The sequence below is a fragment of the Panthera onca genome, chromosome B4 (genome assembly GCF_046562875.1).
Source record: "Panthera onca isolate mPanOnc1 chromosome B4, mPanOnc1 haplotype 2, whole genome shotgun sequence".
Classification (NCBI taxonomy): Eukaryota; Metazoa; Chordata; class Mammalia; order Carnivora; family Felidae; genus Panthera; species Panthera onca.
Genome location: NC_138345.1, coordinates 41,537,496 through 41,550,310, shown reverse-complemented (window position 1 = coordinate 41,550,310; position 12,815 = coordinate 41,537,496). Strand labels below are relative to the sequence as shown.

Genomic DNA, 12,815 nt, shown 5'->3' with positions numbered 1-12,815 from the left:
GGCCTGGTTTCCAGATGGTCCTACACAATATGCAGACACTATATTGAAATGTGAATAGCTACAGCCCTACAAGCCCCTTTCTGGGACATACCTGAAGAATAATGGTGAAAGGAAATCCTCCCAGAGGGCAAAACATAGAGCAGTGCACCTGGTTGTTTACTTAGCTTGGAAGGAGAAATAGCTAGATGTGCAATACAAACCACTACATGGGCTGTGGCCACTGGTTTAGTTGGATAGTCAGATACCTGTAAGGAAAGCATTAGAAAACTGGTGACAAGGAAATTCTGGGAAGAGGTATGTGGATAGACCTCTCTGAATGGGCAAAAATATGAAGAAATTTGTGTCCAATGTGAATGCTCACCAAAGGGTAACCTCAGTAAAAGGCTGATTTTAAGGATCAAAAGTAAAGAATAACCCATTCTGTGGATACCAGTCAGTCTCTTTCCCCAGCCACCCATCGTTATTCAATGGGCTTATGAACAAAATAGTCATAGTGGCAAAGATGGAGGTTATGCATGAGTACAGCAAAATGAGCCTCCACTCCCCAAGGCTGACCTGGTTATATCCACTCCTGAATGCCCAAACTGCCAACAGCAAAAACCAACACTAAGTCCCCAACATGGCAGCTTCCCAGGGGTGATCAACCTTCCCAGGGGTGATGGCAAGTGATTACATTCTATCATGGAAGGGCCAGCATTTTCTTCTTACTACAAAGAGAAACCCTGGATATGGATTTGCCTTCCCTACACACAATGCTTCTGCCAAAACTACCATCCATGAACTTACCAAATGCCTTATTCGTCATCATGAATGGATAGCATTGCTTTTTATCAAGGAACTCACTTCACAGCTAAAGAACTGTAACAATGGGCCCATGCTCATAGAATTCACTGGTCTTCCCATGTTCTCCACCATCCTTAAGTAGCTGGCTTGATAGAATGATGGGATGGCCTTTCAAAGACTTCACTACAGCATCAGCTAGGTGACAGTACCTTGCAGGGTTGGGGCAAAAGGTTGTATTGTTGCGTCCACATGACTCCTGAAAAAGAATGCTACGGGTACCAGTGACAGTCACAACAAAATTTATTGCAATGAGAGGCAAGGCCAACCAATGGGGACTGACACTCTTGACCAGAGTGCGGTCTGAACAGTCTTATCATCACTGGGGAACAGAACAAAGGAATAGTTCCCAGATGGGGGTGGAAACAGTTCAGACATGCCCTTGCCCCAATCCAATCAAACACTAATCCAGTTGATTTTCCTTGAACTTTTGTTCCCTTGATTGATAGGACAAGGCTTTTATCTCTTAATCTACAGTGTTAAAACAAAGCTGTTATTTCTTAAGGTTACAGGTTAGCCCTACACTACAATTTAACCCTTACAGTATGTGCTTTGAATCAGTTTCTGATATACAGTGCTATTTCTCCCATGCGAAGATTCACAGGTCCAAGAATCAAGGGAGTGGAAACGGGAGTTGCATCACTCACTACTAACACACTAGCAAAATTTTTGTTTCCTATTCCTGCATCCTTTTACTCTGCTGGCCTGGAGATCTTAGTTCCAGAGGGAGACATGCTTCCACCTGGAGACACAACAATGATCCCACTGAACTAGAAGTTAAGACAGCCACCCGGTCACTTGGGACTCCTAATGCCTCTAAATCAAAAAATAAGGAATTTACTGAGCTAGCTGGACTGACTGATCTTGACCATCAAGGGGAAATTGGACTGACACTCCACAATGGAGGCAAGGAAGAGTATGTCTGGAATACAGGAGAGCCCTCAGGGCTTCTTTTAGTATTACCATGCCCTGTGATTAAGGTCAATGGAAAACACAACCAAATCCAGGTAAGATTACTAACTGGGGGGTATCCTGATCAGATGGGGGCCACCATATGTGGGGCACTCTGATCGGGTGGGGGCCAGCAGCATATGTGGTGAAAGAATTCACCCAGACATAACAAAAAGGATAGAAGTTAATTGAATACACCCATAAGGGAGTGTTGGGCAGGACAGCAGAGAAGAGACTGTGTGCGACAAGGCTGTGGTGGGGAGCCACAGTTATAGGACAGAGTGAGAAGGTATGGGAACTATGGGATTTTCCCTTTTTTTGGTAACTGCTCCTGGTTTAAGTAGCCCGTAGGTTAGTTAGGGCTTGTAGCCATCTTGAGGTGGGTCAATTAATGAGCTTATCTGCATTCAGCTTGGTGATCTCTGTGGGCCTTTTTGCCTTACTCTATAGTCATGGCCCAAATCCTTCAGGAATGAAGGTTTGAGTCATACCACCAGCTAAAGAACTACAACCAAATGAGGTCTTTGCTAAAGGCAAAGAGAATACAGAATAGACAATAGAAGAAGGTAGTTACAAATACCAGCTATGACCATGTGACCAGTTACAGAGATGAAGACTGTAATTGTCATGAGTATTCCTCATTTTGTTATATACACATATCAAATCTTTGTTTTCTTCCCTCTATTATACCGTAGTATTTAAGTTTTTTTAATTTTACATTATAGTATTTAAGTTATGAGATATCAAGGAGAAGAGTAAACATCTCAATGATTTTACTTCATCTTCTGGTGAAGAGGTTGGTGTGTTTTCAGTTGTACACAGGATTCTCGTACTGAGTTAGATGGAAATATGACCTTGCTGTTGTCTTTATTTGGAGAATAAGTATGGTTTAAGGAGATGCATGTGAATGCCAAGTTGATGAAGGATGGACTTGTGATGGTTAATTTTTTTTGAAGTTTATTTATTTTTTGAGAGAGATAGAAAGTAAGCGGGAGACGGTCAGAGGAGGGGGGAGACAGAAAATCCTAAACAGGCTCCTCACTGTCAGCGCAGAGCCTGATGCAGGGCTCGAAGTCATGAACTGTGAGATCATGACCTGAGCTGAAACCAAAAGTCGGAGGCTTAACCAACTGAGCCACCCAGGCACCCCGTGATGGTTATCCTCAGAGGACTCATTAGCTCTTAATTAGTCATGGTGTCTTTTAGATCATGAAGACCTTATTCACCTTTGTTTTATTTATCTTTTTTTAAAATTATTTTTAAATATTTATTTTTTTAACTAGTCTCCATACCCAACATGGGGTTTGAATTCAGGGCCCTAAGATGAAGAGTCACACACTCTACCAACTGAGCCAGCCAGGAGTCCCTCCGTGATGGTTAATTTTATGTCAACTTGACTTGGCCTTGAGGTGCCCAGATATTTGGTTAAACATTATTCTGGGTCCCTAAGAGTGTTTCCGGATAAGATCAACAATTCAATAGGTAGACTGAGTAAAACAGATTGCCCTCCCCAAAGGGGGTGGGCCTCATCTACTCCTTTGAAAGCCTGAATGGAACAAAAGGCTGAGTAAGGAAAAATTTGTTCTATCTTCAAGCTAGAACATCAGTCTTCCCCTGCCTTCAGACCCAGACTCAAACTGTAGTTTATATCATTGGCTCTCCTGGTTCTCAAGCCTTCAGAATCAGACCATTGGCTCTCTTGGGTCTATAGTCTGCTGACTACAGATATTGGGACTTCTCAGCCTCCATATTCACGTGAGCCAATTCCATAGATAGATAGATAGATAGATAGATAGATAGATAGATAAGATAGATAGATCAGTCCTACAGGTTTTCTCTGTAGGACCCAGACTAATACAGAAGCCCAAGCATGTTCCTTAAAGATATAAAACTATCACAAAAATTGATTATCCATAAGCATTTTTTTAAAGTAAACCATTTAGATAAATATTTTTAATTTTTTTAGAAGAATTCTTTTAAGTTTATTTGTTTTTGAGAGAGAGAGTGCGCAGGGGAGGGACAGAGAGAAAAAGAGAAAGGATCCCAAGCAGGTTCTGCACTATCAGCACAGAGCCAGACACAGGACTCGAACTCAAGATCTTGAGATCATGACCCGAGCCAAAATCAAGAGTCAGATGCTTAACTAACTGAGCCACCCAGGTGTCCCTAGAAAAATATTTTTAAATCAAAGAGGGAGACTGCTGGGGCCCCTGGGTGGCTCAGTCAGTTAAGTGTTCAATTCCTGATTTGGGCTCAGTTCATGATCTCGTGGTTCATGGGACCCAGCCCCATCTCAGGCTCTGCACTGATAGTAGAGAGCCTGCTTGGAATTTCTCTCTCTCTCTCTCTCTCTCAGTAAATAAATAAACATTAAAAAAAAAAAAGAGGGAGACTGACTTACCTAAGATCCCACTAAAATAAGCACGAAGGGTAGAATGGAAAAGATATAAATCTAGAATGACAAAGTGAAGGAGAAAGAGAACTTCAACTACTTTCATTTTGATCTCAAACTTTCTTACTGAGTTCTTTCCAGCTTATCTCTTAACTCAGGCAAAAGGCCCTGTGAACAAAACACCACTTGATGGAAACCAAAACTACCCCCTCACGGACCGCCCTGAGCCAGCAAGACCCAGCCCGAAGATAAAGATTGACCTGACCTTTACTAACGACTTTGTCCCACATTTGCCTTATATAAATCTGGAAGTATTTTCAGCACCTTGGGGACACAGACTTTAACCTGTGCCTTCCTAGTGTTGGCCTCACTGAAATAAATTCCTTTTTTATTTCACTACCACACTTCTCTGTGCCTTGGGTTTTGTCAGCACCGAATGGCTAAACCTGGTCTGTTTAGGACCCCCAGAACTAGATCCTCTTGCCCCCCTGCACCCCAGTTACAAATAGAAGAGATGCCAGCAGATGAAACATTTAAACATGTTTCTGGATAATGGAAAGAAAATGGGGGGAGGGTAGATGATACAGTGGAGGGGGGGTAGTTGGCGAGGAACCAAAATCAGAGCTCTGAAAGCCTAGACTCAAGCCTTTCCACACCCAATCACAGCTAGTTTAATACCCAACTCCACCAGCACCAGGCAGGTAATTGATGCTATATTCTGAGAAAATGGATGTGAGAAACTCCGGACTCTGGGACAGTAGGCATAGAAAAGAACAGGGAGAGATTTGGAGCTAAAAACTCCTGGCAGGAGATGGGCAGTTTCCTCTCTGAAGAAACTGAAGAATTCTAAAGGATAAACCTTCCACATACTGACATTTGGGAGTTTCTGAAGGGAAAAGAGAGCTCCCAGACCAATCACTTTCAGTGAAACTCACAAGTCAGCAAGCCCTACCCAATATATATCCAATCATCCCTAGATCCAATCAACTTTGTAATTTCTTGTTCATATATGAAAGAAAGTCATCCTAAAAGAGACCAAAGAAACAAAAAGAAACAGAAACACAGAGGAAAAAGGAAAAATGCGGAGAATAAAAGGACAGTGACAAATATAAATAAATAAAAGAAGAAAACTTTCCCCATCCCAAATTCCTATTTAATGTTCTCCAGGCTAAAATAGCAGATTGTGTACATAAAACAAGAATGTGCCTGGCTGGCTTAATCAGTAGAACATGCAACTCTTGATCTCAGAGTTGTAAGTTTCAGCCCCATGTTGGGTGTAGAGTTTACTTAAAAATAAAACCTTTTAAAAAAGAAAAAAAAAAGAATGCTATGGAGGAAAAAAAAAGTATTCCAGCATAAAGTAAGACTTCTTGGAAATGAAAAATATGAGACAGAAAAGGGAAAGTAAATGTAACTATAGTTGCTGGCCAGTGGGTGATTAGTTTCATAAATGGTGAAAATGAATACCAAATTCTAATGGGGATAAAGAGTGACAGGTTAGTGTATTATTAGTCAGGACAAGTTGCAGCAGTAACTTTAAATCTTGTGGTTTAACACCACAAAGTTTTTATTTCCTGCTCAAGCCAAGTCTAGAGCTCTTTCCCCTACCATATAGCTACGCTATACAGAACGTATGGTCTCCACAAGCTTACCACAGCAAGGGAAGAGAGACGTTTGGGAGTCACTCTGGCTTTTTATCCCTTTGGCCAGGAAATGACACTTCATTTCTGCTTGTAATCCAATGGCCATAACTAGTCACATGGTCCCGACCTGACTGCCAGGGAGTTGAGAAGTCATAGGCACATGGATGGATATTGAATAAGTACCAACCATATCTACCATCAAGGGAAAGTGAGATTGTATTCACAAAATTATGGTAGGGAGGGAAAGGAAAAAGAGGGCCGTAACTTCAGAGAAAGCCAAGGAAAGCTCTGCTGATAATAATAGACAGTGATCAAAGAGCCGGTGGGAAGGAAGGAAAGAAGGAAAGGAGGAAGGAAGGGAGGAAGAAATAGAAATAGATACTGAGATTGTTACAGAAAAGAAGGACAGGAAAAGCAGCAATAAGAGAAGAGCGATTTCACTAACATGTTTTGTTTATTTCCATATGAACACTTCCACTTCGCTTTATAATTATCCCTTCATGTCCCTCTTCCCACTAGACAGAGCTTCTTGAGGGCAGGGACTGTCTCTTCTTTGTCTTTGTATTGAGGGTCCAGCACAGAACCTGACTTAGTAAGCCCTCAATGAGTGTGTTTAATCGCAAAGTGAAAGGTCACATAATCTTAACCTCTTCTTCCAAGCACCAGATACTATAATTGGAGAAAGAGGTGTTGCACTGGAACAGTAAGAAGAATGACGAGAATGTAGCTGGTCAAACCCTTGAGGAGAAAGGAAAATAGGCACTTATGTCAACAGAGACACAGCCTCGGTGCCATGCCCAGCCTTCTCTTGGAACACCAGAAGCTCAAGAAGGGGAAACATGCTATCTAATTGTATAACACAAAGAAAAACCAATTTTCTACATTTTTAAACAAGATGCTTAACCAAATATATTTTGCTTATTCAACAAATCAGATACGTTAAAGATCTTTTTTTTAAAGTTTATTTATTTGTTTTGAGAGAGAAAGAGCAGGGAAGGGGCAGAGATAGAGGGAGAGAGAATCCCAAGAAGGCTCCACACTCCTGCTCTGCGCTGAGCCCCACTTGGGGCTCGATCCCACAAACTGTGAGATCATGACCTAAGTGGAAATCAAGAGTCGGACTGAGCCACCGACTGACTCAGGTGGCTCCCTGAGCGACTGAGCCACCCAGGCACCCCAAGGATCTTAAATAACATCTAGCCAAACACTTCAATTCAGCAAAATCTAATAAAGTTAAAAGTGTGCATAACCCATAATTTCCCTCCTGATTACAAACCCTAGAGAAATCTTTTCCGAACTGAGGACCACAAACTACTGGTAGGAATTGATATCAAGTTAGTGGATCCTGATCAGCAATTGTTTTTTAAGATTTTATTATTGAGATCTCTTACAGGAGATCTCAGTTAATTAAAAACGAAAAAGTTTGGAGTCATGGCTCTAGAGAAACTCTCACTGTTGCCTAAAGGAGAATGCCCACTGCAGCAATCTTTGTCATAAAATAAGACATAAATAAATAGGAAATGATCCAAGTATTCTTCAACATGACCATGAAAAATGAACGGTAGTATAATCATACAATGGAATATTACATCACCATAAAATGAATGGATTCGTGCTACATGTAAAAACATGAATACATCTCAATAAAGACGTTAAGCGTAAAAACAACCTTCAAAATGATCCATTCACTGTAATGCCATTAATATAAAGTTTAAAAGTAGGCAAACAATATGTTCTTTCTAGATGTACACAGTATATAACATATAAAAATAGGCATGGGATTGATAAAAGCAAAGTCCGCAAAGTGGTGACCTCTCAGAAGGGAAGGAGAGAGATGCCATGGGAAGGGATATACCAGGCTCTTCAACTGTGTATAAGATGTTTGTTTCTTAATCTGGGAGGAAGTTCTCTTATTCTCAACTGTTCTGAATATTTCATATATTTTTTGAATAATTCATCTTTTAAACAACTTTTCCTAAAAAAGGGGGAAGGGAAGTGAAATTTAACAGACTTAAGTTTAAATTCTGTCTCTGCCACTTACTGTTAAAGGAACTTAGCAAGTTCCTTAATTTCTCCAAGCCTCTGTGCCTGTAAGACAACATCATAATAATAAACATCCTGTTTCACAGCCAAATTAAGTGAAATAATATGGATATAAGTGCTTTACAAAGCGCAAAGTGCTATAGAAGTGTAAGCTATTATTGTACTAGAATGTTCCACAAATTCCAGTTATAAGAAACTCTTAGTGTTCTTTTGTTACATAAGAACCTTGCTCCTTTCCTTCAGAGCATTTACTTTTGCTTGCAATTACACATGCATTAACACTAACTTTGGGCTCATCATTGTATTTCCCAGAGCCCAGGACAGTCCCAGGCACATGCTAAATGCTCAACACACCTTTGTTAGCGTAATCTGAACGGTGGTTACCTGTAGGAAGTAAGAATGGGAAACAAGGTGGGAAGAAAGAACTTTTCTGTTTTCTGTTTCTAAACTGTTTGAACCTTTACCATGAACCTATATGAGTCCAATAGCGACAAATTAGTCCGTTTTAAATGAAAATAATACGGACCAAATCGGCATGTTTTAATTTCATCGCCTCTCGGGGGAAGGTGAGGTTTCAGTCCGGGAGATTACGTGAAAACGGATGCATGAACTAAAAGGAGCAAACTGTTGTGGGGCGCTGGGCTCTCCCGACACCCTTGCGAAGGGAAGGCGGCGTGCCCAACGGTTTGAGAACCGCCCAGAGGTACCGTTAGGAGGCGCTCGCGAAACTGCTCAAGGAATTCCCGCCCTCCCCGTTACATGCCCCAGTAACCCCGGCGCGCCGGCGACCGAGAGTAACCTCGCGGTCGGGTGACGGACCCCCCCGCCCCGACTCTCGCCTGCTCCCAGCTCAGCCAATGGGAAGGCAGCGCACGAGCCGGCCGGACACTCGCCCTCACCGACTCCTCCCCCAAGCAGTTAGAACCGAGTTGTACAATCACCTCGCCGCCGGCTTTAGACTTTTCCAATCGCAACTCAAGTTCCCGATCCCAAGCCCCGCCCCTCGGCCTGCCCCGCGTTCATTCTCGGCGGGAGTCACCTTTGCTTTACAAACGTTCAGACCCGCCCTCTGCTTACCTTGCTGCGTTAGGCCCCGCCCCCTGCCCGGACGGACCAATAGCCAGGGGAGCCTGAAGCCACTGGGCGGGCCTGCAGCCAATGCGCACGCCGTGGGCGGGCTCCAGGCCGGAATTGGGGGTGAAGCTACAGCCTTGTGCCCACATTCGGGGCGCGCGGAGCTGGGGGGTCCCTGGGGGACGCCCGGAGCTAAGATGGCGTCTGTAGCTGAGGGGGACGTGGGGACGGTGGCGGAGCTGGCGAGGGTGCTGCGGTGGGGTTTCGAGGAGCTGAGCCTTAACAAGTTGGCGACGTCCCTGGGCGCGTCGGAACAGGCGCTGCGGCTCATCATCTCCATCTTTATGGGTAAGGACCCTCCTGCCTCGCTCCGCCCCCTCGCGGAGTCCCCAGGGAATAGGGACGTGACACCCCCCCCCCCCTCCACTTTCCGGAGCCACCCAGGAGGGCTTTGTGGGGTCCGGATGTGAATCCTCAATCACGCCAACCAGCTGTCGAGAGGAAGACAAGTCTTTTCGAGTCTGGGGGTGCCGTGCCCTCTGAACCTCTTCACCTTTCTCTTCGACCCCTGCTCTACCCTTCTGGCCCCTCATTTGAAGCCACCACCGTCTCCTCATGCCATGATCTAATCTACCCCGTGTCCCCACGACCTATCCTTATTTGTCTCTCTCTTGAGTTCTACTCTCTGTCCATGTGTACTGCTGTCTGTTATTAATATCAACTCTCACACATGCGCGCTTCTTGTGGTAGGCAAAGGCCCCCTAACTTAGGTATTAGCTTTGTGGGCCCTTAAGCCCCATATTCTATACTTCCATATTCGGAGCCTTTTTCTGCATTGCCAGCTTCCATTGTACTTCTCTTTTCTGTCTTGTTTCTAATATTTTCTTCTTATACCATATTGCTTCTCCCCCACCCTTAACCACTCACCTGCCATTTACCCTGGAATATTATTTTAATACTGGGTTTGGGAAACAGGACTGACAACCCCCTTAAAAACTATGCTACTCCAAGCGTTTATGACCTATATGGTTCAAAGGATGTGATGTGTCTGACTTTATGTCACAACAAGCTATATTATAACTGGTTTATAGGCTTTTTTTACTGCATCTTTCTTCCATGGTTTTTAATACATGGAAACAGCATGGCACAATGATTTAAAAAAAAAAAAAAAAAAGTGTGAACTTGAAAGGCAACCAAGTCAGACCCAGCCCTGCTGCTCCTTGCAAACTGTGGGGCCCTGGGCAAGTCACTTAACCTCTCTGGGCCTCGATTTTCTTATGTATGAAATGAGAATAAGGTGTACCTAATAGGACTGTTGTAAAGCCCTGTAATAGTTCAGAGGTCAAGATCTGATGCATAAATCTTGAGTAGTTGGAAGGTTTTGTGAAGGTTATGGGACTTTAGCTGGTATAGTAGGGGTGGGGAAGAACTAAGCAAACAGCTCTGGGACAAGAGCAGGTTAGAGATCAGAATCGTAAGAAGTTTGAGATAAAAGTTGAGCAGATGTGCCTTAAATGCCAGAAAGAAGTTTGTAATGTATCCAGTAGTCAGCAGAGACGTGGACATATAATATTACCTAAGGGTGTTAACTAGATCTAGATAATGTGAAAGGCATCAATTTATATTTAAACAACCTTGGCAACTAATATAATTGTTACTTGCCTTTTGCATATAAAACCAAGGTGATCTTCCTTTCTTCCAACTGAAGGTCACCTTTTCCCTCCCTTGTGGAATTGTTAAATTTTAGAGGTGAAAAGGACCTCCCGTGTCTCTTAGATCTAACCCAGAGTTGTCAACATTCCAATCTAGAGTTCTTTGCACCACACCAGCTTTGAACTTCTACTCCTTCAGCCTTGTCTCTGACCCAGTTATTTGTTGGGGTTGTAATTGGCAATTAGGAGTGTTTACATTCATTAGTTTGGAAGCTCACTGTTGATTTCTCAACTATAAATTGAGAACGTAACACAGGTAGCAACAAATTATTAGGGGGCAACCTGTTAAATGGAGCTACGGCTGGAATTAGGACTTGGAATTGGTCCCTTTTTTGCTGACATAATTGAATACTGCCTGTGTGCTCCTGGTGGGCCACTGCTCTGTACTATCCTGGGGCATACACCTGACTGGGACATTGTTTTTTCTCCATGTCCTTCTCTCCTCATTACCATGCGTTATCAAGTGATAAACACTTGGTGAATACATCTGCCAAACTCCTGAGGCCCCTTGCCAGTCTACTATTTCCCAGCTCCTCCCTTCCTATCTCACATGTGCTGTTGCCTTCAGTAACTCTGGGTTTCTCATGTTTAGATTGACTTGGGGCCTCATGTTGCTTCCTATCAGCCATAGCTCTTCCACATGGATATATAGGGTTGTGTTTTCTAGGTGTGGATTAAATATATACATGCAAACACAAGTTGATAAGCTTGACGCATGCTTGGAAGAAAGAGTGCATTCTGGTTGTAAATGTTTTCCTTACAAAGGTATTCTCATGTCTGTGTATTGTAACCTAGAAACGAGTAGCCTTTCAGTAATGGAGTTCCTGGTTCCGGAACTCCGCTGTTTGGGGGAACTGGGATACTGAAGGAAATCCTTGTTAGAAGTACCAAGAAGGCCTGTAGTCCAAAATGATTTCTGACTCCCTTTCTACTACTTAAAGATTAATTTAGGTTAAAAGCACTTAAATGCAGATACCCCAAGGGAAGAGTCAGGTATATCAAGCATTCACGTTTTAAAGTGTGAATAACTTTTAATTGGATAGTCTCATTGCTCTTTCTTAACATCTTATTTTTTCCTACTTAGGTTCTGTGTACTGATCTTGGGGTGGGCCATAGATCATTAAAGCAGTAGCTTTCAAACCTTTGTGGCTCAGACCCATGGTGAGAAATATGTTTCATATCCTGACCCAGTACACATGTGCACTTATATATGTATTTGAAGCACGTTTCAGAAAACATTACTTATCCTTACATATGCGGTGTGTTTTTCTATTTTGTTTTTTAGTAGTGTTTATGACCCACTAAATTGATTTCATGACCTACTAATGGGTTACAAGTAGGTTGAAAAATCTTGAGTTAGATGCTGTAATTTTTAATATTCAGTACTTCAGGGAAAGGATAAGCTTATGAGGATTAATGCATTAGAGTATCCTGAACAGCCAGAAGACTCCATTAAAGGGATGTGTCTATCTATGTTTGTCCTTTGTGTGATTGCAAGGAATTTGGTGGAAGATGAATTTTGCTATGGTGTTGGCAAATACTGCCAGAAAACATCTCCCTTCAACAGCTGGGGTCTCATCACTCCTTAGATACTTAATAACATGAATTGTTCCAAATAAATTCAACAAAATATGCCTACTGTGAGTTAAACCCTATGCTTGAGCCTGCAAGGACAAGGGCATTGGTGCAGTATGAGTGATAGAGCCAGGCACTCAAAAGTATGGCTTACGGTTAGTGGGTAGGGAATGGGCTTGAGATAAGTACTCTAATAACCACAATAAAAGGCAGAAGTCTAAGTGCCATGAGACAATTACAAAGGTTATGAGATTGAAAGATTGGCCCTTTAATGAACTTTGGAAGCTGAATAAGGTTCCAACAGACTGAGATGGTAAGACATAAGGAATACAGTGAGCAAAGGTATTGAGGTAGGAATGCGTGGTGACACGGTCAAGGAACAGGAAGTAGTCCACTTGGACTAAAGCAGGATTTAAATAGAGAAGTGGTGGAAATAAGACTGGAAAGTTAGGTCATAGAGCCTTGAAAGCCAAGGTAAGGGGGACAGGTAAGAGAAAAGCCAAGAGTAGGGAATCCCTGGAGGTATTTGAAAGGGATATAATGTGACCAGAGTTGTATTAGGAAGATAATACAGCATAGGGTGAT

The 12,815-nt window shown here is 42.7% G+C and overlaps 1 protein-coding gene across 2 annotated transcripts in view; it reads left to right on the top strand.

Moving 5' to 3' along the window:
- The first annotated feature begins 9,033 nt into the window (after positions 1-9,033).
- The window catches only part of LPCAT3 (lysophosphatidylcholine acyltransferase 3), a 39,862-nt gene continuing 36,080 nt past the window's right edge, over positions 9,034-12,815 (top strand). Inside the window, exon 1 of one of the 2 annotated variants that reach the window (XM_060658534.3) lies at positions 9,034-9,291. In XM_060658534.3, the coding sequence (XP_060514517.1) occupies positions 9,141-9,291 (151 nt within the window). In that variant the 5' untranslated portion in view covers positions 9,034-9,140. The remainder of the gene's footprint in view (positions 9,292-12,815) is intronic. The other variant, XM_060658533.3, reaches the window with a different exon arrangement.